Source organism: Callospermophilus lateralis, chromosome 15 (genome assembly GCF_048772815.1).
Source record: "Callospermophilus lateralis isolate mCalLat2 chromosome 15, mCalLat2.hap1, whole genome shotgun sequence".
NCBI lineage: Eukaryota > Metazoa > Chordata > Mammalia > Rodentia > Sciuridae > Callospermophilus > Callospermophilus lateralis.
In genome coordinates this window covers 63218072-63244257 of record NC_135319.1, presented here as the reverse complement: position 1 = coordinate 63244257, position 26186 = coordinate 63218072, and the positions used below count along the sequence as shown (strand labels likewise).

Here is a 26186-nt window from a genome sequence, read left to right as displayed (position 1 = left end):
GAATTTGATATGGATCTTACAGTGTGCTTCTCTATTAGCTACTTCTGTATGATTCTTCCACAAAATTATATTTAGCAACATTAGTTCCTAGAATACCTAAATAAAAATTATATTTATAGCAAAAGTTGAAATAAGCACCAGACATACTTGCTTCTAGTGAAAAGACAGAAGCTGCTACTGGCTATGTGATCAAGGGCAGTACCTAAAATTTCTGAGGTGGGGTTTTTTCCTTAATTAGCAAAAGAAGGAATAGAATCCTTAATTCTATTCTTCTTCTTTCCCACTCCAATACTCTGCTTCCCTAGGAAGACTTTTCCTCTAGTTTTAGAGTGAAAATGACTGTTGCTATGGAGAGGATGAAGATTCCTGAAGCTTTTAAAAGTTAACACTCAATATTTTCATCTCACATTAAGATAAATGTCACACTATTAGTACATCATTGCAAGTATTTGATTTAAAGATAATTATTCAAATAAGTTAAGCAGATCTCATTCACAGGTTTTAAAACAGCTAATTTATTTAACTTTAATGAGAAAATTAGCTCTAAGTTACCAGCTGTTTGGATTCAGAAAACCAGGACTTAGTATTTCTTTCTCTCTTACTCTCTCTTCTCTTTCTCTCTCTGGAGAGGGGGAAAATACTGTATTTGTTAGGTCAAATATTCATGCACTCATGGGATGAGCCTCAGAAAACATATATCTATTAGATTAAAAAAAAAAAAAACACTTTCGTAAGAATGGAAGTCATTGTGGGGCTGGGGATGTGGCTCAAGCGGTAGCGCGCTCGCCTGGCATGCGTGCGGCCTGGGTTCCATCCTCAGCACCACATACAAACAAAGATGTTGTGTCCGCCGAAAACTAAAAAATAAATAATAAATTTCTCTCTCTCTCTCTCTCTCTAAAAAAAAAAAAAAAAAGAATGGAAGTCATTGAATTAAAAGCCAGAAATATGAGGAATCTGGACTTTGAGAAATGCAAAGAAATATTGTCTCAGAATTGATGGGGCCAATGCCTTAGAACATCTAGCCACTCGGTATAATGATTTTGTTTCCTGGAAACATGCCCTAGTACTTTCTTGACAAATTATGAAAATTAGTGAACTCCACAAGCCATCAACTAAAAGTCAATTACCTTCTAGGATCCAGGGTTCCTGTCTGACTGAAAACTAACAGTAGGTTCTTGCCTAAAAGGCCTAAAGAGATAAAAGTGAGATTCTGGTGTGACATGGTAATTTCTAGTGCATGGTGGGGTACTGGGTGGAGAGAGGGCAGAAAGCCAGTCAACAACTTCCTTGGATTGGAACCTTAAAAGAAAACTGACTAAAAACTTACACACACACACACACACACACACACACACACACAATGTAATGCAGTGGTTCAGAGCAGCAGGAATCCTAGAGCATGGTGAGACCTAGATTCCTGTCCTAGTCCTATTGCTACTTGCAAGGCACTAATCCTCTAAGGTTTTGTTTTCTTCTCTGTAAAAAAACAGAGAAGAAAACTCTGTAAAAACTTTCTAGATAGGAAAGAGGGGTGGGAAGGGGAGGGAAGGGGCAGAGAGTTAGCAAGGATGGTGAAATGTGATGGACATCATTATCCAAAGTACATGTATAAAGACACGAATTGGTGTCAACATACTTTATATACAATCAGAGATATGAAAAATTGTGCTGTGTATGTGTAATAAGAATTATAATGCATTCCACTGTCATTTTTTTTAAAAAAATCAATTAAAAAAATTTTAAAAAGCTCTGTAAAAAAAAAAAAAAAAAAACAATATTTAAAAGATCCTTGAGAATCTTTTTGAGCCCTAAAAGCCTATGATCTGGTCTCTCCTTGCTGAAGGCCTGTCAATATTTCTTCCAACCTGTAGATTAAAGTGCAAAGATTAATAGAGCAGCAATTCTTTGAACCAGCACCTTCTGCATCACCTGGAAACTTGTTAGAAATGCAAATTTTCAGGCTTTCTTCCAGATCTGCTGACACTGAAGTTCTGCCAATGAGGCTGTGCATCTCTGTTTTAAAAGCCCTTCAGGTGATTATGATATACTTTCAAATCTGGAACTACTAAGATGTGGGTTTGAAATCAGGCAGGCCTTAGTTCAAATCCCAGCTTCTTACTAGTTCAAGTAACCTTAAACAAGTAGTATGTAACCTCGCTCAATCTCAGTACCCTCATTTTTTAAAAAATATTTTCTATTCTAATTTGTTATATATGACAGCAGAATGCATTACAATTCATATTATACATACAGAGCACAATTTTTCATATCTCTGATTGTCCACAAATTAGAGTGACACCATTTGTGTCTTCAATCCAGGCCCCTCGTTTTTCAAAAATGGAAAATAAACTAAAGGAAAAACTAATCAGAGAAGAAATCAAGTCAAGTTAAATACTAAATATAAACAAAAGTGGCTGAGAATATAAATCATTTCTCAATAATAACTCTGGATATTAATGGCCTAAACTCACCAATCAAAAGTCATAGACGAGCAGATTGGATAAAAAAAAAGAGCCAACAATATGCTGCCTATGACACATCTCATAGGAAAAGACATCCACAGACTGAAGGTGAAAGGTTGGGAAAAATAATACCATTCACTTGGACTGTGGAAGCAAGCAGGGGTTTCCATCCTCATATCAAATAAAGTAGACTTGAAGCCAAAGTTAATCAACAGGGATAAAGAAGGACACTACATACTGCTCAAGGGAAACATACCAACAAGATTTAACAATTATAAATATATATGCCCCAAACAATGGAGAATCTATGTTCATCAAACAAACTCTATTCTAAAGTTCAAGAGTCAAATAGACCACAACACAATAATGTTGTTTCACCACTGGATAGATCTTCCAAACAAAAGCTGAACAAAGAAACTATAGAACTCAATAATACAATCAATAACTTAGACTTAACAGTCATATATAGAATATTTCATCCTTCAACGAGCAAATACACTTTCTTTTCGGCATCACATGGATCCTTCTCTAAAATAAACCATATACTACGCCACAAAGCAACTCTTAGCAAATATAAGAAAGTAGAGATACTACCCTGCATTCTATCAGACCATATGGAATAAAATTAGAGATCAATGATAAAATAAGAAATTAAAGCTACTCCAATACCTGGAGACTAAATAATACCATTGAATGAACAATGGGTTGCAGAAGACATCAAGGAGGAGATTAAAAATTTTTTAGATGTGAATGAGAACACAGAAACAACATATCAAAATCTCTGGGACACCAAGAAGGCAGTTCTAAAAGGAAAGTTCATTGCATGGAGTTCATTCCTTAAAAAAAAAATCAACAAATAAATGACTTAACATTACATCTCAAAGTCCTAGAAGAAGAAGAACAAATCTATACCCAAAGCAGTAGAAGACAGGAAATAATTAAAATCAGAGCTGAAATCAATGAAATTGAAGCAAAATAAACAACTGAAAAAAAATGACAAAACAAAAAGTTGGTTCTTTGAAAAAAATAAGTAAAATTGACAGACCCTTAGCCATGCTAACAAAGAGAAGCCGAGAAAAAACTCAAATTACTAACATACATGATAAAAAAGGAAATATCACAACAGACACAGAAGATAATTAGAAATTATTTAGAAAACTTGTACTCCAATAAAATAGAAAATATCAAAGGCATCAACAAACTTCTTTATTCATATGATTTTCCCAAATTGAATCAGGATAATATACACAATTTAAACACGCCAATAACAGGTGATAAAATAGAAGATGTCATTAGAAGCCTACCAACCAAAAAAAGCCCAAGACCGGATGGATACACAGCTGAGTTCTATAAGACCTTTAAGGAGAATTAATACCAATACTCTTCAATTTATTTCAGAAAATGGAAAAAGAGGCAGCACTTCCAAACTCATTCTATGAAGCCAATATCACCCTGATTCCAAAATCAGACAAAGACACATCAAAGAAAGAAAACTTCAGATCAATATCTCTAATGAACATAAATGTAAAAATTCTCAAAATTCTGGCAAATTGAATACAAAAACATATCAAAAAGATTGTACACCAGGATGTGGTTGTGGCTCAGTGATGGAGCACTTACCTAGCATGTGTGAAGCACTGGGTTCGATTCTCAGCACCACATATAAATAAATAAAATAAAGGTCCAACAACAACAACAAAAATTAAAAAAAAAAAAAAGATAGTGCACCATGATCAAGTGGGGTTCATTCCAGGGATGTAAGGTTGGTTCAACATATGGAAATCAATAAATGTAATAAATGTAATTCATTACATCAATAGACTCAAAGATAAGAATCATATGATCATCTCAATAGATGCAGAAAAAGCATTTGACAAAATACAGCACCCCTTCATGTTCAAAACACTAGAAAAACTGGAGATAACAGGAACATATCTCAACATTGTGAAGGATACCTACACTAAGTCCCAGGCCAAAATCATTCTAAATGGAGAAAAATTGAAAGCATTCCCTAGAGAAACTGGAACAAGAGAGGGATGCCCTCTTTCACCACTTCTATTTAACATAATTCTTGAAACACTGGCCAGAGAAATTAGACAGAAGAAAGAAATTAAAGGGATATGGGTAGGAAAAGAAGAACTCAAATTAGCACTATTTGCTGACAATACGATTCTATATCTAGAAGACCCAAAAAATTCCACAAAAAAACTTCTAGAACTAGTAAATGAATTCAGCAAAGTAGCAGGATATAAAATCAACACCCATAAAACCCTTAAACAGCATACTGATCATGGCATTTGCAGGGAAATGAATGGCATTAGAGAAGATTATGCTAATCCCCCCCAAAAATGCCAAATGTCTTCTCTGATATAAGGGGCTTGACTCAAAATAGAGTTGGGAGGGAGAGAGAGGGAGGAAGTTTACCTCTAGATAGGGAATAGGGGTGGGAGGGAAAGGGAGGGAGAATGGGAATAGAAGGATAGTGGAAAGAGACGGTCATCATTATACAAAATTCATGTATGAAGATGTGAATTTGGTGTCAACATGCCTTATATACAAACAGAGATTTGATAAATTGTGGTATAAAGGTGTATTAAGAATTGCAATGCAAAAAAATTATGAATGTAATGTACTCCTCTATTATGATGTATGTAAGAAATAATTAAAAAATTAATTAATTAATTTTTTTAAACCAGCATACTGTAGGAACACAGCCACATCAATATTTATAGCATAGTTCACAATAGCTAAACTAGAACCAGTCTAGATGCCCTTTAATAGATGAATGGATTAAAAAATGTGGTATACACACATACACACACATACACAATGGAATATTATTCAGCATTAAAAAAGAATAAAATCATGGCATTTGCAGGTAAATGGATGTATCTGGAGAATATTATGCTTTAGCCAATCCCCAAAAAACAAATGCTGAATGATTTCTCTGATATAAGGATGCTGATTCATAATATGCTGCAGTGGGGTGGGGGCAGAATGGGAGGATTAAATGAACTCTAGCTAGGGCAAAGGGGAAAAGAGGAAGGAGGAGAAGGGAGGGGGCTTAGGGGTAGGAAAGACAGTGGAAAGCGATGGTCATCATTACCCTTAATACATGTATGAAGACACAAAGGATGTGACTTTACTTTGTGTACAACCAGAGATATGAAAAATTTTGCTTTATGTGTAATATTAATTGTAATGCATTCTATTGTTATATATAACGACTTAAAATAAATAAATAATAGTGTAAAAAAATAGGAAATAATACCTACCTCAGCAGGAAAATATAGGATGAAATGAAATAAAAACTGTTTAGTTCTTGGTCAGTGCAAGACACACAGAAGTGTCCCATTAGTGGGGAATTGGTATTACTTAATTACTTCCATCGTATGAGTGTGTGTGTGTGTGTGTGTGTGTGTGTGTGTGTGTTGGTGTTGCTTGGGCCTGGTGCATATTAACACGCTACTCTATCACTAAGCTACAATTATTTATAGGTTTGCTTATTTTCCAAAGGATTGATCATTAAGGACTAATTTTGATATTATTTTTATGATGGTAAAAAGTAACAATAGCAGCTCCATTGTGTTCTTCATTGGCATCCTATACTTGGGACTCCTTCTCCTCTTCTGCTCTGCTTGCATAGCCTCTCATGTTCACATATCCCACTGTGTCCCCTTCCCTTATCTTGACCTTACCGGCCACTTGGCATTCTTCTATCTGTTGAACTATCCCTGTGTCATTCTCCTTTTCAGATGGCCAGCTGTAGATGTACAAACTTGTGTGAGAAGAGCCTGCATCCAGCACAATTCCATACTGAAGGCAAAACAAGACAAAACTTATCAGTATCATATCATTCTTCATATTCAGCTTTCAACAGAAATGGACAAGGACAGGGTTATCAAACCACAAGGAGAAAACTTTTTTTTTTGTATTTGGGATTGAACCCAGGGTTGCTTAACCACTGAGCAACATTCCCAGCCCTTTTCTATATTTTATTTAGAAACAGGATCTCACTGAGTTGCTTAGGGCCTTGCTAAGTTGCTGAGTCTGGCTGTGAGATCGTGACCCTCCTGCTTCAGCCTCCCGAGATGCTGGCATTTCAGGCATGCACCACTGCACCCAGTTAAGAAAGCATTTTGATTTGAGAGGAACACTAGGCCAGGATGGAGGGCTGTAGTTACTTGTATCAGTAAAGTGACCAAGACGCCTGTCTTTTTAGGGCAAAGCTCTTTATGCTGACTGAACATTAGAAATGTCAGGCCTTACCCAGGGCAGAACCTGAGTGGAAATATTAGTTAGAAACTTCTTAGGTTATTCTAAGGTACAGCAAAAATTCAAATCTTCAAGGAATGAACAGAAAGCAAGTGCTGTAGTAGTTGCCAGACTTGTCTACACACTGAAACCACCTGAAGAGCTGCACAGACCATGATGCCTGTGCCCCCTACCAGATACTGTGATCTAATGGGTCTGGTATGTGGGCCTGGGCTTGGTAATTTTTATGCAATCCCTTGTGATTGTGTTGTACAGAAAAGTTGGGGAACCATTATTAATCCATTGAAAGTTTCAAAGCCAATAATCAATACCTTCTTCTAATTTTAGTTCAGTAATATGATTTTTTAAGAGAGGCATAGAAAATATTAAATATACTTGCTTTTTAATTGTGTCATTAATTTTGAAATTGTATTCAGAAGATTTGAGCTCAATCTTCATAAAGAGTAAGGGGAGAGTAAAGAAAGAAAGAAAAGGGGGAAAAAAGGAAAAAAGACAGCTTAAAGAAGAACTAGATGGTCAGAGGAGAGAGGGAGAAGAACAAAACTACCATACTATACTACAGGAGGGCATTAAATGTGCCAGGCAGATGTAATATGAAGCAGAATAGTTCTATAAAGTAGGTGATATTCTTATTTCTTCTATAGAGCTGAGAAGCTAAAGTACAAAAACTTAAGTAATTTATTCAATATACAAAGCCAATAGGGGATAGAGCATGAATTTGAATTACAGTCAGACTCAAGACTGTATGCTTAAGCCTTATACATGGAAAGAGAAGCAAGGGATGGGGAATCGTTTTCAAACTGGTAAAGTTGACTATAAAAAAATTACACAAATCTTAGATGTATATCTCTGAAATTCTGCACATGTGCACATCTGTATAACCACCAACAACTATTTGGTGGTGGTTATACTAGAAGCCTAGTTGTACAGGAATCTGTCCAGCTTCAAATATCAGGGTACAAAACATTTTCTAGCTGCCCAGTAGGATTCCTAATAGCCCTCTTAGTCATTTTGCCCCACGCGTAACCACTGTCTTGATTTTCATCACCATTGATGAGTTCTGCCTGTTTTTGAGCTGCAATAAATAGGATTCACATAGTGTGCTCCTCCTTTCTGTGTGACTTTACTCCACCCTGCATCTGTAAGGTACATTCAAACTGTGTGTATCAGTACTTCTTCCTTTTCCATTATTGCAGAATATTTCATCATATACATATACTACACATTTTGTTGAGGTTGTTTCTCATTGGAGGATGTTAGCAGTATAGCTGCCAATGACATTCTAGCATATTGCATTTTGTGGAAATAAGCTCTCATTTTCTTTGGTATCTACCCAGGAGTAGACTGCCAAATACCCATTTTGATCAGTTTGTACTGATCAGTTTATATCCCTGAGCTGAATCAGGAAGAAAAAATGCCATAGAGATTAATGACATCTACCATGGGCTTGGGTTGATAATATGGTGGCACATGCACTTTCTATGATCCCTATCCTAGAGAGAAACATGGAGGGAAGTATGGGGAAGCAAAGGAAGAGAATCAAAGAAGGCACTTCTGAAATGTGAGCCAACCCTTGTCACACTTTGCTGCTTATTTCACTGAGGACCTCAAAGTGTGATTTGCCATTTGAAAACATTTAATTTAGCTCTCATCCCACCTCACCACTGCCATCCTCACATTGTCTTATCAAGTAGTAAGACTTAAAAACCTCCAGGGAGAAACTAGGACAAGAATGTGACCTCCCTGGACCACTAGGAATAGCTAAAGATAGGGCCTCTTGAGTGGCCAACTTCAATGCACTTCACTACAGACCAGGAAGCAGTACTGGTGTGAGGACCCTTGAGCCTGTCTAACCTCCACAGTGTTCCCTGCCTTCTCATGCACACAGGGAGCCCCTCAAGGGGCTTTCTTTCTGAGCATTTTGCCCTCAGAAAGAAAGGCCCTGGGCAGGGCAAGTAAGCAGGCTGGACAGACCCTGCATCTAGGCTTGTTATCAAAGGAATCCTAGAAAGGCTTTGGCAGCCTTTGTGGGCAGAAAGGGACACTGACTGGGGCCCAGAGTCTCTGGAACCGTGGGAAACTTCCCAGGGTGGAAAAAGAGTTACACAGTAGAAATTCTATTGTTTATTAGCAGGGTTCCTGAATTCTCTCTGCCAAAGTTTTTCCAACTGCAAGGGCATATGATAAAAGGTAGCCAGGCAGCAACAACAAGCCACTTTTATCTGGAATTGGAACATTCTATTCCAACTATAGACATGAAAGTCACCCTTCCAAATTGCCAGGCTTCCTTCTCTCAGTCTGCTTCTCTAAGGCCCTGCACAGTGAGGTGGTTGAGAAATGAAAGCATTTACTACATTTTGTTTGCAAGCATTTGAAAAGGGGGCAGAGTGCATTTTTACTCAAGAATTGAGGTCATTTTACCTTTTGTTTACAGCATACAATGCTAACCTGTTGAGTTGCACCAAATTTGTCTCTTCTTTCTTCTGAAATCTTTTGCAAAATTAAAAAATTGGTACTTTTCTTGAGATAGCTAAAGCTATCTCAAGAAAAGTGGTGTCAATCCTTTTCTGGAAGCTCTCAGTTTGGGCATTTGGGTAATATGCCTTTCGTGGCTATAGGGTCTACCTGTAGCCCAGGTAGCCACCACTTTTTGTTTTTTTTCCATCACCACAGCATTTTTTCCAGGGCACATTTCAGAAAGCATCTCAACATATAAAGCTTCCCAGAAGCTTAGGGAATGTTCCTGCTCTATCCCCCTCCTAGCCTAACAAGCCTATTATCTAGTGAATGTCTCAGAGAAGCCTGGCAGTGGAAGAACCCAGTGTTTCTTTATGGCTCATACTTAAAACATTTCTAAAAGCCCGTGTGAACATGTCCTTCATATCAAAGAAAAAAATCAAAGATTCAAGTGGTGTCAATCCTTTATTGTTCTTTCAATATTATTTTCTATTTTAAGAGTACTAAAAGTTAATCACTTAGAAAATGAACAGAAAAAATGACATTTAACATTCCATCTACATACTTTTATTATTCCTAAAATTAATGTGTTAATTTCTTTTTAGTCTTTTTTCAATGCATATTTTAATACAGTTGTAATCTTACTGTGCATACAATCTTGTCCTAGGCTAATTTTGATCATGCACATGATTTTAGTGAGCATAACTGATCTTCATGAGCAATGTCTCATGAACAGAAGTGATGTTCTGTGAAGCAGAACCGTAGAAATGACCTTCCTGATGGATGGGGCCACCAGCGCCCTTGTGGCCTTGTGAAGACATGTAAATGTGGATGGCAACAGATCCTGAGCTCACTGAGACTAGAGGCCACATGAAGGTAGGGCAGATCACTCCTTGGGGTGGAAATAATTCTACCTGCATAAATATCATGGTTCCAGGATTTTGTGTAATCTCTTTAGGTAGCAAGAAAGAGAAAACTGGAGTGTCAGAGGTTCTTCCCGACTCTGTAGAAGTGGGACATTGAATCTTCTTGTCTAAATCTCCTTGTTTTAACACCTACGGTTGCATTGGCCTGCTTATACCTGTCTATGGGCCACACAATTTATGCTCCAGTGCCATTATCCAGAAAGCCCCTCGCCTGAGATCCCCACCTTCTCTGTTCTCCTCTGATTAGGTTCTACCATCCTAATTAGAATGCTTGTCTTTTTCTTATAAAGACAACACTGAGCACATTTTGTAATTATGTTTTTATGTAGCTATTTGATTAATGTCTGTTTTTCCCATTAGATTTTAACCCACATGAGGGCAGATCTACTGTACTTTCCACAGTATAGCCAGCATCCTCCATGGTATATACTACTAAATATTAAGCAAAAAAAAAAAAAAAAAAAAGGGAATTCAGCAGATAATTGTCAAGTCATATGAAATAACAAAGGGAGGATGGAACTATACGTTTCCTAAATTCCTTGCAATCCTAAAAGAGATTAACATTTATAATCTAATATAAAGAAGTGGCATTGGAATGGTTTCATGCAATCCTCCAAATACCTTATAAGCCAGGAGACTGCTTCCCCTGCAATATTCTTGTTTGGAACACAATCAACAACGCAACAGTAGTGGGAGGTGGGGGCCTAATGAGAGTGTTTAGAACCTGAAAGCTCTGCTTCCAGGAATGGATTAATGACAAATATGGCTTAATGAAAGTACATCTGCATCTGCCCTCCTCTTCTTGACTGCTATACGAGGAACAGTGTTTCTCCTTTCCTGAGATAAAGTATTTAAGTTTCCATCTTGGAAAAAGACTAGGACCTTTCAAGATACCAAACATGCTGGGTGCTTGATCCAGATGCTATTTTCTCTCAGTCTCCAGATTAATGAGAAAATTAATTTCTGTGTTTTATAAATTATCTTTTCTGTGGCATTCTGTTAGAGAAACTCAAAATGAACTATGATAGCAGGCAACAGTGTGATCACTAATTTCACAGGTTCCTTTAGACACACTGTTTCTTCAAAAGCTTTCTTCAAAGTTCCTGAGCTTTCAGCAAGAGAAACAATAAGAGAGGTAAACAGGGAGCCTACATCCTGGGAACAAATTTTTACTCCTCACACTTCAGATAGAGCCCTAATATCCAGAGTATACAAAGAACTCAAAAAAATTAAACAATAAGATAACAAATAACCCAATCAACAAATGGGTCAAGGACCTGAACAGACACTTCACAGAGGAGGACATACAATCAATCAACAAGTACATGAAAAAATGCTCACCATCTCTAGCAGTCAGAGAAATGCAAATCAAAACCACCCTAAGATACCATCTCACTCCAGTAAGATTGGCAGCCATTAAGAAGTCAAACAACAACAAGTGCTGGCGAGGATGTGGGGAAAAGGGTATACTTGTACATTGCTGGTGGGACTGCAAATTGGTGCAGCCAATTTGGAAAGCCGTATGGAGATTCCTGGGAAAGCTGGGAATGGAACCACCATTTGACCCAGCTATTGCCCTTCTCGGACTATTCCCTGAAGACCTTAAAAGAGCGTACTACAGGGATACTGCCACATCGATGTTCATAGCAGCACAATTCACAATAGCTAGACTGTGGAACCAACCCAGATGCCCTTCAATAGATGAATGGATAAAAAAAAAAAAAGTGGCATTTATACACAATGGAGTACTACAGAGCACTAAAAAATGACAAAATCATGGAATTTGCAGGGAAATGGATGGCACTAGAGCAGATTATGCTAAGTGAAGCTAGCCAATCCCTAAAAAACAAATGCCAAATGTCTTCTTTGATATAAGGAGACCAACTAAGAACAGAGCAGGGAGGAAGAGCAGGAGGAAAAGATTAACATTAAACAGAGACACGAAGTGGGAGGGGAAAGGGAGAGAAAAGAAAAATTGCATGGAAATGTAAGGAGACCCTCATTGTTATACAAAATTACATATAAGAGGTTGTGAGGGGAATGGGAAAAAAACAAGGAGAGAAATGAATTACAGTAGGTGGGATAGAGAGAGAAGATGGGAGGGGAGGGGAGGGGGGATAGTAGAGGATAGGAAAGGTAGCAGAATACAACAGTTACTAATATAGCATTATATAAAAATGTGGATGTGTAACCCATGTGACTCTGCAATCTGTATTTGGGGTAAAACTGGGAGTTCATAACCCACTTGAATCTAATGTATGAAATATGATATGTCAAGAGCTTTGTAATGTTTTGAACAACCAATAAAAAAAGTAAAAGAAAAAAATGTTCCTGAGCTTTAACAATAACATTATCCATTTCATCAGTCTGGCTTAGTAAGGCTGGTATATAAGCTTATCCTTTGAATGTCACTCTAGTACTCTATAAACAAACCAGATTAATTATAGAGATGCAAGCAGGACCTATAAACATTTACAGACCATTTTCTTCCTTTCTCGTTTCTCTTCTTCTTTAAATGAGATGCTACTTCTTCAATACAAACTACTGCTTTGCTTTGTCATTTGTCTTATAAACAGTGGTAAAATACACATAACACAAAATTTAGCATTTGAACCATTTTTAAGTATACAGTTCAATGGTATTAAGTATATTCACATTGTTCTAAAACTATGACCATAATCCATCTCCAGATGCTATTTTCTAATGTAGATAATGTTAAAGTCCAGTAGAATAAAATTAATACAGATATTTTCCAAGAGTATTTGGAAAGCAAAGCAAAGCAAATCCTTCCAAATTCTTCATAAAAACACAATCAGAAATACTAATCTAAGAGTAGCACTTTAATTCATTTTGAAAAAAACAAAGGCATGGGGAAGAGCAATTACCTTTTAGCAGCAGTCAGAACCCCTACAGAGTGCTAGCTATGCATACCACCCTACAAGCTTGAGGTCTTTCATAGAATACATCTTCAGTAAAGCAATGTTGACATTTGGTGTCTGCTGAGGGCTTCTGATGTGCTCAGCACTCTGAGAAGTCAGTCATATATTCTATACCATTTAATCCCCACAACCATTCTCCAAGTAGGTACTGCTATTATCTCTTTGTATGTGAAAACTGAGGAATTTAATTACCCAAAGTCTCAACTAGAAAACAGTAGATCTGGAAACAAAATGAAAACAGTCTAGTCACTGAGGCTATATTCCATGTAAGTGGAAACTTTTAAGGAAGGCATGTGATTTCACATTGGCCAGTCTGACTGTGTGCCAAAATGTGGGATGTTCATGCTAACGTGACAGTACACCAACTCCCAGTGTGCAGTGGGGAGCAGGCAATCAAGGAGTAGATCCCCAGGCCCTGAGAAGGCACTAGGGGTGACAGTGGGTGACCGGGATCCTAGAGGGTCCTGAAGCAAGAGTCTGCTTCCCACACTGATGCTCCCTGTGCTCTTCACGTCCAAGAAGGGAGCAGTTTTATCTATTCAAGATGTTCACTTTATCCACTGAGTCAATAAATTTTGGGAAGCCATCACAAAATTCAGATGTTTTGTTCTTTGTAACTGAACTTTATTTTGTGCTTATTTGATTAATGATTATTTCCCTCACTAGACTCAATGAGGGTGTGTACTTTGCCAATCTTGCTTATCACTCTCTCTTTAAAACTGAAAATAGAGCAGATGTTCAAAGACTTTTTGTTAAATCAATGAACAAATAAAATGTATGTGAAGACAAATGAAACCTAGCCACTGTCCGCATACCCTAGCAGTATCTGGCCAAGTAAAAACATCAGTACAACAAGGAGTTGTGGCAGTGTTGTGCAGATGTGCCCCAGGCATGAGGCCACCACCTCCCCAACAAGGCTGAAGCCAGATAGGGTCAGCAGGTATAACCCAATATTGCATCATCAGCACAGAACAAATGTCCAAATAATGTCATTTTTTAAGTGGTAATTTGTAGACACAAAACAGTCAGCCTTCTGTCTCTGTGAATTCCATACCCATGGATCCAACCAACTAAGGAGCAAAAGTATTCAGAAAATAATTGCATCTATACTAAACATTAAGACTATTTTTTTCCTGTCATTATTATCTAAAAAAATAGAGTATAACTACCACTTACATACAATGTATATTATATAAGGTATTATAAGTAATCTAGAGGTGATTTAAAGCATGTTGGAAGATATAAAGTCATTTTATGCAAATAATCCCCCATTTTATATAAAAGACTTGAGCATCTACAGATTTGGGAATCTATGAGGCAGTCTTGGAACTAATCCCTCAAAGATACTGAGAGACAATTGTATATTATTCCAATTAACCACCTAATATGCTTTAGTAGCCATGATATCTGGGGATGATCCTGGTACTAGTCTATAAGTCACACAAAAATGTTTCATTTTTTCCCTTACTTTAGATTTATAAAATGTTTTATCACATACCTTATTCATTCAACCTAGCTTTGAATGTTTTCACAGATATTTCAAAGAGTTTACTCTAAAGTTGCAATATCCAGTAGAACTTTCTGCAATGATGGAACTATTCTGAGTCTGTATTGCCCAATTTTTTTCTCCTTTTTATGTGGCAGAATTCATACTAAACTTAGTGTACAATCTCAACAGATAGCTAGTTTTCATATATTGATATTTTTGTGTGAAATAAATCAGTAATGCTACATCAAGATTCATTTCAGTGTCAGTGGCCGCTCTTCAAATACCCATACCTTTGACTGAAAGAATGCCAAAGCCCTTGTTCCATTTGCCAGGCCAACATAACAACACAGAAGCACAATGGACTTGAAGAGCAGAGTGAATGAAGGAAAGTCATCCATGACCACAAGTATTCACTGGGAGCACAGAGCCTGAGTCTGTCATGGATTTTGCCTTCTGGGCAGTCCTTCTCTCCAGTGATGTAACACTGAACATGCAAAAAGGTCATATCAAGAAGGCAGTCATGCTCTTTTGGAGCTGGTAAACAAATAGCAGAACCAAGATGTCACGAGCCTTCTACTGTGAGTGAAGTTTTGCCAAGAGAGCCAACATCACTCAACATTAAAAGGCAAGAGAGCATGGCCGGTGAGACAGCCTCGGCCTTCTGTCTAGACAGAGCAGCTGCTGCACTCAGCCTCACTGGGGCAAACTTGTGTGACAAAAGGACACCAATGTAACACCCACTCCTCTTCTTTATGGCAAGAGCTTTGGGTGGGAGGCATAAGTTTCAGAACCCTGGCATGTGCATTCATCCATCCAGCCTCACAGGTCATCACCTTAAATACCAGAGAATGTACTTCTGCACACACGTTCAAGGACCTCTGTAGTTAAGTCAACCTCTGGATATGCCATTGCCCATGTGCACATGTGTGCTTGTTAGCATGTTTGTACCAGCCTGACCTATATAGATTTGTTTACTCTCACTTCAGTGCAAGTTTAAAGTGGTATGTTTTCAATAAATATAAATTTACTACATGTTTTGTTTTTTAATGAACAGATTAAATAATGAACATAATTCAAGACTTTAATAAACTGAAAATGAAGCAGAAATACAACACAGAATGTTAATACGCCTAATGATTTTAATGACTTTAACTAGCTCTTTAAATGTAGAAATTTCATAAGAAATTTTCCTAAGAATTTATTTCAAATGACTGTTTGATACATGCAGACATCCTTTCACCTTTTTGTATTTATTTTCCTGCTTTCTCTATATTTTGAAGATAAGAAACACATATTCTCTATAATCTTTGATTTCTGATGTGCTTTATACAGAACTAATAAATTTTATTATTTTGGTGATAGTGATAATAACAGAGCAAAAAGAGCAGAGTGCAGTGTTGTGATTGACCCATGATGAAAAATGAGTAAGTTGTAGAAATAAAACTAGATCCTAGGATATGAGCATAAGACTGTGACCATAGAACATGGTACAACAAAGGTGTGGATGAGGTTAATGAAGTAGTCATCTTTGAAGGGCTGACCTACTGAGTGGCTGAACAATAATAAAGGCAGTTATCTTCCTGATACTAATTTAATCAAGGCATTTCCTCTTACAGAATGAGCATCTGTTTCCATTTTATCTCCCTCATCCAATGGATTGTAACTTGTAACTGGGAGCTGTATCCTCAATTCTTTCCGTATGCTCTAATTTATCCTCATACCCCTTTCCACACTCCACTTGGGGCTTTTCCTCTCTCTCTCTCTCTCTCTCTCTCAAACATACACACACACAAACACACACAGAGACACACGCACACAAACACACATGGATTTTACTTGCCTTAACATTTTGTGGTAATGGTTTGTTCTGGGAAATCCCCACAGCGATCAAAACTATCACGGATATGACACAGGAAAAGCCAAGGATGACCAGGATATTTTTGGTGCAACTGTTTTCATTAGAATCTAAAACCAAAATCAGAAGAGAAAATATCAATAAGAAATCAATAAACAATGATTTTCTCACTTTTCTGTCTGGTCTTTTGATTGTTATCAGAAGTTACCAGAAACATTAAAAAAGAAAATAGCCTATCTTTAGCCATGAGGCACTTATAAAATAACTGAGGAAGAACTCAAACATAAATATATTTGCCTGTATTGTGGCAGGGGCCAAGACTGAGTGAGTTGTTATGAAAAGGAAAAATAGACAAAACTAGGTTACTGATCAGATAAGGCACGAGGACAGGGAAGAGTCTTAAACTGGCAGTTTACTAGGTCATATGGGTCTATCAAAATACAAGTGACAAATAATGAAAAACAAGAATAGACCTTAATTAAAAACTTACCACAAATTGTTTAATATTTTAAAAATATTAAGCATATATTACCAAACATCAAATCCCACCTCTCCATGACATTGCCTGGCTTGACATGCGCTTTGCATTGCAACCATCCTTTGAAGGTAAGCGATTGGTAATAACCTAGAGGTTGAGGTGTTTTGAATATGTTGGGCCATCATTCCCCTTATTTTTTGTCTTCTTAGTCTCAACTTATGAAGAGACAAACAAACAAAAAGCTCCAATAGAAGAATAATATAAAAGTTACTTTAATTGGCTATAAACAGATCAGAGAAAGTGAATAGGAAATGGTCTGGCCGTGCCATTCCTTCCATCCTGACACTCCAATTTCTACCTCCCTCAACTCCCCAAACAATCCTTAAACTTTGTTCTTAGGCTTTGGGGAAGAATATGATAACAAAATGGAGAAGCATATGCAAATGAATGGGTTCTACAGAACAGTCTGTACTTCTCTAACAACAGGGTGGGATCCAAACAGCTGAATAAGGAACCGAGTTTCTTTCTGCCCTCTTTCTTGGTGAGTAGGAGTTGTCTGCACACAAATCAAAATTCTTCCTCATGCTGTTCAGAAGAAACTTGGACTTAAAACAAAGATCTGTAATTATACGGGTCTCTGGTCTGCCTCAATCCCCAGAATCCTTAACAAGTCTTTACACACTACATCGAACACTACAAAATATAGGATAAAAAGTTTTATGTACTTCATTATCTGTTGCTGCCCAACAAAGCACAATACTTTTCCCTTACCCCAGGTCCCCAAAGAACTTTCTCTTTGTTCATATACCTGCCTCTCCCCCAGGTTCAAGGCTGGATCTGATCAAGTTGGGTAATCTCATTCCCTCACCAGTGATTTGTTCCACAGTGGGTATGTTCCTAATTATGGCCCATGAGAACCTGGAAGGAATCTATTGAGGCAGAGGTGCAGAGCAGGAAGCATTTCTCTTCTTCTCATTGTCTTGCCTGGTTAGAATGTAATGTCAGTAGAGCAGAAAAAAGAAAGAATCTGAGTCCCTTATGGCATTTTAAGCTGCTAAATCAACCAACTTTGAGCCCATTCTCCCACAGGACAGGATCTGAATTATTTGAAGCCAAATAACATCCTAGTACAACTGTTGTATCAGAAATGTTCTCTTTGATGCCAGGGATCTGGGATCTGGAAAAAGTATCCTAAATATTCCCCAACTTAATTCCTTAAGCTGTGATATAGACAAACACAGATCTAACAAACATGTGCTTTAGATGAATAAAGTGCAGCAGAAGTTTGAATGCTTCAGTCCCTCTCAAGCATTCAAAAAGTTCTACCTATTAAGTTTTTTGTTTTGTTTTGTTTTTATAAATGACAGTTTTCTTATCTTATTTTCCTTCCAAGTCTACTCAGGCATTTTTTATTCTTATCATACAAATTACTGTAATGAAAAAGACTGACTAAGTCCCTGCTCTTTGGAGTTTATAATCCAGTTAGGGATACAGATAAACTAGAAAAGGAGTAAGTAAGTGACTTCAAGTCATGATAAATTCTAAGAAGAGATTAAATCAAGGTGTAGGAAGCCATCCATGAGCTGTGTGTGAAGTGGGTAACATTTGAACCGTTAGGCAGGGAAGCCTGATTTGGGGAATTCCCAGTGGGAATCCTCTGGTTTGAGAATGCCCAAGTCACATGGCACCCTGTCCTAGCTCACAAATTCAAGCAAAGCTTCCCAGTTGGCTAAATGCCAATCAAACTGTTTACTATAAGACCCCTGCACGGGAAAGCAGCACCACAAGCACTGAAAGAAGATGCCTCCCATTGAAACCTTATCCCTGCCTTTTATGTACTCCCCCGTAAAAAAGAATCGGGACCTTTTTCTGTAGTTCCAGTTCCCCTCAGGACTGGAAGACCCATCAGGTTCTCCACATTTTAAATTGATTTTGGCTTTGCCACATTTCTTACTGATTACTTCAGACTTTTTATTTTCCCAGGCAGCTCACACCTCCTGGTCAGAAACCTGCTCTGACAGGGTGCTGGCCACACTGATACCAAGGAATGTGATAAAGTGATTGAGCATAGATGGATGGGACAAAAGGTGTTAGGTTGAGAGTCAAGGAAACTTCTCTGTGACTGTGATATCTGAGCTGAAGCCTGGATGACCAGGAATAAGGATCAGGGAACAAAAACTGCAAAAGACCTGAGGCAGGGTCCAGCTTGATGTAATTATAACTGTTTCTTCCTTTTCCTAGTGAGAGTATTTTGCTAACTCCAAATAAGGAGTTATTCACTGAACAGCTGGATGTACGTGTTTTCACATTTGCCCAAATTTTGCAATGATGACCACATTACTAAGATATATTCAAGCCTTTAATCATATTCTTATTTCTTTTTTTGTTTTACTTTGGATACCAGAAATTGAACACAGAAGCACTTGACCAGTGAGCCACATCCCCAACCCTATTTTGTATTTTATTTAGAGACAAGGTCTCACTAAGTTGATTAGCGCCTCACCGTTGTTAAGGCTGGCTTTGAACTCGTAATCCTCCTGCCTCAGCCTCCTGAATCTGGAATTAAAGATACGCACCACAGACCCGGCATATTCTTATTTCTTATTCAAGACATAAGATTCAAGTCAGAGAGAAAGTTTAAGTATTTTCCATAGATGATTTTCAAAAGCTATAGTACCAAAGAAAAAACACAATGGCTGTTTGTTTTTCATGGAACCAGCCAGATTACCCAGAGGAGAAACTGCTGTCTTTCATGGGCCATGTGGCAGGCAGTTTTCACATGCAGGAAGCCAGACTCTTTCCAGGAAGTGGTGCTAGACATCAGGTCAAATTGACAAAGCTGGGATGTGCTCTTGAAAGGAACCACTGGGCCAGGGTGTGGTTCAGTGGTAGAGTGCTTGCTTAGCAAGTGCAAGGCCTTGGGTTCAGTCCTCAGCAACACACACACACACACACACACACACACACACACACACTATTCTGGTCACTGTTCCCCTTTTTTAGGCCCCTAGAGTTCTTTCAGATCCACCAAATGATAGTCAAGTTCTACTACAGAAAATTCACAGACTGTCTTCCCCCTGAAAAGCCCTCCATTTGTGTTGTGGATAGCACAAATGTGATTTCTATCAGACAATCAAAAACTATTTCAGAAAATAATTTCAAGAAACAATTTCACCAAATGGGTTTTTTCCTCTGAATTGGCTCTCTATACTAGACAATTAAAAGGCTCCATCCCATTCCTGTTTTACCTCTCATGGGACAAGTGAGAGGGTTTTTCTGTTTAAGGCAAAAGAGCCTGGAAATAACTTCAACTCCTCTTTGATAAAAACAAAAACAAAAACAAAAACTCTGAGGTGTCTCTCACAAACACAGATTGAATTCAAAACAATTGGCTATGCCAGGAAAAAGAAAAACTGGTTCTTTGATTCTTATCAAAACATCTATCATGAAGTCCAGGTAGGGGTTGGGGCTGGGGCTCAGTGGTAGAGTGTTTGCTTAGCATGCATGGTACCAAAAACATAATATCTTAAAACTTGTCCTTATTAATAAACAGATTTGGAATGTTGACAGGTGGCAAATTTCAGACAAAAGCAACAAAAATTTGGCTCCACAGATCCGGTGCAACTGACTAGATTCAAATGGTTTCCAACTTCTCATGGGCCACACGCTGACTATAGAGAACAAAATGGTAAGTGTGCATGAGCACTGGTGAATAAGACCAGAGAGGACCATGGTCCTTCCTGTGGTCGCACAGCCCAGTGATGGCACCATGGCCAAAGATCAAAGGAACTGTCCTAATATGGCCTTGCCTTCCCCCAACTCCCTGACTCAAAGTCCTCCAATGGTCTCTGCCACCTTCCTTCCTCTCCATTAGAGGACACATGTTTATGTTGTTCTCACATTCTGGGGCTTTAAGATCCTTTCTCAGTTGCTTTATCACAGGCCTTTTAGACAGACCCACCTTCTACAGTGATATCTATCCATCTGCCTTACTCCCATCAGCCCTACATATCTGATCTTCTACTATGGAACATTCTGGGCACTCTCACCCTTCTACGTTCCCTTCCCAATCAAATCCATCCTTCATGTGGCTGCAGAGATCTTCTGTAATTGAGGGTCTTCCTGATCAAGAACTTGTGATGGCTTCCTGCTGCTTTGTGTCCATGATCAGAATGCCTGACATAGGACCACCAGAATGTAATCTCCCTAAGGACAGGGATTTTTTTTCTGGCTTGTTCATGGTTGTATCCCATGTTGAATGAGTGCATTTTGGATTCTCAAGATGTTTTTTTTTTTTCAATATAAGATTTCCTTCACTTGGAATTTTATTCTCCTCAATCTGTACCAAGTCTTTTTTCTTGTCTCCTTCAACATCAGGCTCAATAGTGTTCCCCTCTATGCCCCAGAAAGTTCAATTATTACAGTAGTCCTCTCTTCCTGTGCTCCTTCTACATACTTAATGATGTGAACCACTTCAAGAGTTCTATCCTTGTTGAAGAGGGGCTTGAGCTTCATTTATTCTTTCAACAATTATTTATTGAATGTATTATAGTAAGCATCAGACCTTCCCTAGACTCTGAGGTACAGCAGTGAACAAAACAGATAAATGTCACCATATTCATGGTGCTTATGTTCTAGTTTGGAGGGAAACACAATAAATAAGATAAATAGAGAAAATGTATAGTCTTAACAATCACAAATGCTAAGGAAGGGAAAAAGCAAGGAAGATTAAGAAGGATAGGGTGATTGGAAAAGGCCTCTGAGAAGGTGATCTTGAGTAAGAGTCAAAAGAGTAGAGGTAAGTGCATTTAAGGGCACTGGAATTGCACATGCAAAGACTTGAGGTAGGACAGAGCCTGGGCAGAAGGCCAAGGTGGCTAGAAGAATAAAGAGAGGGAGAGTACTAAATGATGGTCAGAGGGGTAATGGGCCTTGCTTGTGGAGCCTTGGAGGTCCCAGAGAGGGTCTGGCCTTTCTCTAATTGATATTAATCTTCTAGAGAAGTTTGTATAATCTATGTTCAGCACTTTAAGGATGAACAAGTAACCACACCATATCCTACTGAAGTCACTGGAGAGTGATGACATAGCTTGTAGGGCACCATACCCCTGCTTCTCATGGTGCTGAGATGCTGAGGCTAGTACCAATGAGGTCAGGTCATAGGATGACCACACAGCCAGTAGACAGAGTCTGGCTTTGTCATAGCAGAGCTTATGCTAAGACTAGGGCCAGAGAGACACATCCAGGAGGAGTAAACACCATCACATGGGACAATCATCTCAATACCTTCTGAACTTCGTGATAGTTCACCACTGGGGAGTGTATCCTCAAGTAATGTTATCATGAAAGGTCACAAAGCCAACACTGTCCAGGATTCATCAGCAGAAAGCCCAACTGCACAGACTTGTGGGGCATGGTTAAGGCTGCAGCAGAGTCCAAGACAAGCTTACAATTTAGATATCAGAAGTCTCCAAAATGCTCATGTATTAGATAATGCAAAACAGTTTAGAGGTAAAATGATTGGGTTAAGAGAACTTTAGCCTAATCAGTGTGTTAATCCACTGATATGGATTAATTGGGTGGTAATTATATGCAGATAGGAAGTGGCTGGAAGAGGCAGAAGTGTATCTTTGGGGTTTATATTTTGTCCTGGAGAGCAGAGCCCTCTCTGCTTTCTGGAGGCCATGTCATGAGCTGTCTTCCTTTGGCATGATGTTCTTCCTTCCACCATGATGATCTGCCTCACCTCGGGCTTAGAGCTTTGGAGTCCACCATCTATGGACTGAGGCCTCTGGAAACCCTGAGCCCCAAATAAATTTCTTCCTTGAATTGGTTTTGTAGATCTTCCGGTAATAGCAATAAAAACGCTGACTAAAACAATCACATTTTTATAAATCTCTATTTTCTTATGTGCCAAATGAGAGTCATAATAGTATTCCCACATATGGTTGCTATGTAAGATTCAGTGAGATAACAATACTTAAAAGAGTTCTTACTGTAATCCTGATTCTACTCTTAGCACTTTAAATAATAATATGTCTACCTCACAAGATGATTAACCCTAGCAATAATCCTTGGGGGACTATAACTAATTTAACTTACTTCAAGCTTATGATGTAAAGGTATGATTATTATCAGCTGCAAACATCTGTATCAGATTCCTAGAGCTGCCTCAAAAATTACCACAAACAGGTGGCTTCAACAGCAGAGCTATATTCTCACAATTTTGGAAGCCAGGGTGCAAAGCCAAGGTGTCTGCAGGACATTGCTTCCTCTGGAGGCTCGGGAGGCTTCTTTTCTTGTCTTTTCAAGCTTCAAGCTTCTGAGGTCCCTTGGCATTCCTTAGCTTTTGGCTGCCTCACTGCAATCTCTGACTCGTTCTTCACATGGCCTTTCCCCTTGTGTCTCCTTGTGTCCCATTTCCTTCTCTTTTCAAAGAACATCAATCATTAGCCCACTTTACAACCAGAATGATCTCATCTTAAGATCTTTAACTTAATACATCTACAAAGACCCTATTTCCAAATGAGGTTATCATTACCATCACTTTACAGATGAGGAAACTCTACCACAGAGAAGGTGAATAACTATTCCAAAGTAATACTCATGTAAATGTTAGGTTAGGAATTAAACACAGGTACCCTGACTCCAGAGCCCAGGCTTTAACCACCACCCTACCCTACACTGATGCTGAGTTTTACACAGTACTTGGAGCATGGTACCATATGTAGTAGCTAGTTCCATCATCCATTAATGAAAAATTATTGGCATTAAGGATTTGGCTGAGGGATAGTCTAGAATGTTCTCACTGATGATACCATCAATATTCTACCTATTAAATCATGGAGTATTTGATCTCTGATAGTCTGAAGTTTAGAGTTAAATAGCAGAAGCCTGGAATTGTGATTCTTGGGAAAATTAAGGGACTTGCTCAGTTAAACATCTTATAAAAGGCAGAGGAGGGATTTGATTCAAGTCTTTCAACTCCACTCCAATGCCTTCAAGTATTGTACTACATTAGAGAGGTGTAGAAATTATTCAGCTTCAGGGCTGGGGTTGTAGCTCAAAGGTAGAATGTTTGCCTAGCATGCACGAGGCATGGGGTTAGATCCTCAGCTTATCCACATAAAATAAAAAATAAAGATATTGTGTCTACCTATAACTAAAAAATAAATATTTAAAAAAGAAGGAAATTACTCAGCTTCATTCCTTCTCAGTTGGCCAAGTTCTATTCAGGAGAAGAGATCTTATTCTATTTCACACCCCTCTTATTCTTTTAATTAATCTATCCAGAGTTAAACTCAAGGACAAAACAGTTTGTTTAACTTAGAGGGGAGGTTTCCCTGCCTTTTTTCTTTTTTTGCTTAAGTACTACAAATGTCAATAAAAACTAAAAATGAATGTCAAGCCCTCAATTATGAACAGCTAGTTAAAGGACAAAGGCAAAGGATAGGAAAGGAAAATAAGGTGGACTTAGGGTTAGGAGACACAAACAAGAAGACAAAGAAGACAGAGCCAGGGATTATAGAGGAAGGAGAGTATGAGAGTGAGAACAGGGAGAGAGGTAGAAAGGCAATTGAATAAATAATCCATGTTCCACAGAGCTGTTGAACCAGAGAGCTCAGAGGAGTTAATGGTTTTCATTTATGATCTTTTATTTCTACTCTTTGAAATTTAAATTAGCTGTTCACAGTTTTTTTAGCTAGAAAAGGAGCACATTTATCTTAGCATAGCCTGATTGATACTAAATGGACCCCCTCAGAAACTCAGCTTTGGCTGAGAAGAGCTATATAGGGAACAACCAGACAGAGGAGATGGGGTGAGGTGCCCCAAAAGCTCTTCCTCCAAATCAGATTCTACCAATCCCAGGATGCCCACCCCACAATTCTTCTTGCTTGGTATGCTCTTCTCAAGATTATCAGCCACTTGGTTGTGTGTGACTATAAAAATGTTGATTATTGCAAAAATCAAATGCCAATAGAAGTTCTGTGTATGAGAAATGAGGAAGCAAAGGAACTCCCCCTCTCCCTCTTCTAACTTCCTCCCATCACCCCCCACCCACTCCTTTCACCCAGACCCTTTTTGGCTTTCCTGAATTCTTCTGCCCATAGATTACATTACACATAAAAGGTCTTTGTGGTCAGTAAGGAATCCCATGTTTAAGCATAGGGCTGACAGGGAGGAGGGTTGTTTCCGGCAAAGTGATGTCACTGAGTCTGCAGACAGGAATTCCCTGTGTCCAAGCCAAAAGACATAACAATCTGGTGTATTGATGGTCTCTGCAATAAGCACATTGCTTCTACTAAATGAATCTTCTTCCACATGTGAAATAAAAAAATTGTGCCTTGGGGACTCTACCCTTTCTTAGAGAAGCTGCATTTGTCAACAAGCTGTGGGTATTTGCAGAGAGTGAGCAATCTGTAGTGGTCATATTATCACTAGTGTTGGGTAATAATGGAAGCAGCATGAACTGACTTACTCAGACTGCCTAGCCTTGAAGTCCCTTGTCTTCTATATCTTGTCTGCATAAATTCTTTCATTTCTATTTCCTCATTTTTATTCTCATGAGATACAAAATTCAGAAACCACATGAAAAGATTCATGCAGAAAAAATACTATAAACAAAAGTGATAGAAAAAAAATGTTTTCAACAACTATAAAACATTTGGTTTCCCTAATATATAAGTCATTTAAAGTCATTAAGAAAATCATCAACCAAACCTTAGAAAAATTAGTAAATAATATGAATAGACAATTCAAAGAAAAGAAATATTCTCAACATATCAAATGCATTATAATTACCCTTAAATAAATGTAAATGAAAAAATGAGATACCTTTTATTTGAATAGCAATTTTTTAAAAAATGATAAAAATATTTATTACACACTTATTAAAATGGCCAAATTTGAATAAAATGTGAATAATATCAATTTTTGATCAGGATGTGAGTCAAATTGAACTCTTACATATTGTATGAGAATACAAAAAAAATGGCACAGCCACTCAGCAAAACTGTTTGGCAGCTTATTATGAAATTAAAAATTGTTGGTCCTCCATATGTGAGCTCTGCATCTCCAGTTTCAACCAATTGCAGATCAAAAACATTTGGGATACTAAAACAGAAAAAGAAAAAAATGGGGAAAAAATTACATCTATTCTAAATTTATACAAACTTTTTTTCCTTATCATTATCCCTTAAAAAATAGTATCACAATTAATTACATAACATTTACATTGGATTAAGTATTATAAGTATTCTAGAGGTGATGTAAAATATATGAGAGGATGTGCACAGATTATA

The 26186-nt window shown here is 38.0% G+C and overlaps 1 protein-coding gene across 1 annotated transcript in view; it reads right to left on the bottom strand.

The window, feature by feature from the left end:
* Positions 1 to 26186, bottom strand: part of Entpd1 (ectonucleoside triphosphate diphosphohydrolase 1) — a 98589-nt gene that overhangs the window by 26512 nt on the left and 45891 nt on the right. Inside the window, exons 2-3 of the mRNA XM_076834149.1 lie at positions 16392 to 16516; positions 6164 to 6281 (exon numbers count right to left, since the gene is read on the bottom strand). Coding sequence (XP_076690264.1) covers positions 6164 to 6281; positions 16392 to 16516 — 243 coding nt within the window. The remainder of the gene's footprint in view (positions 1 to 6163; positions 6282 to 16391; positions 16517 to 26186) is intronic.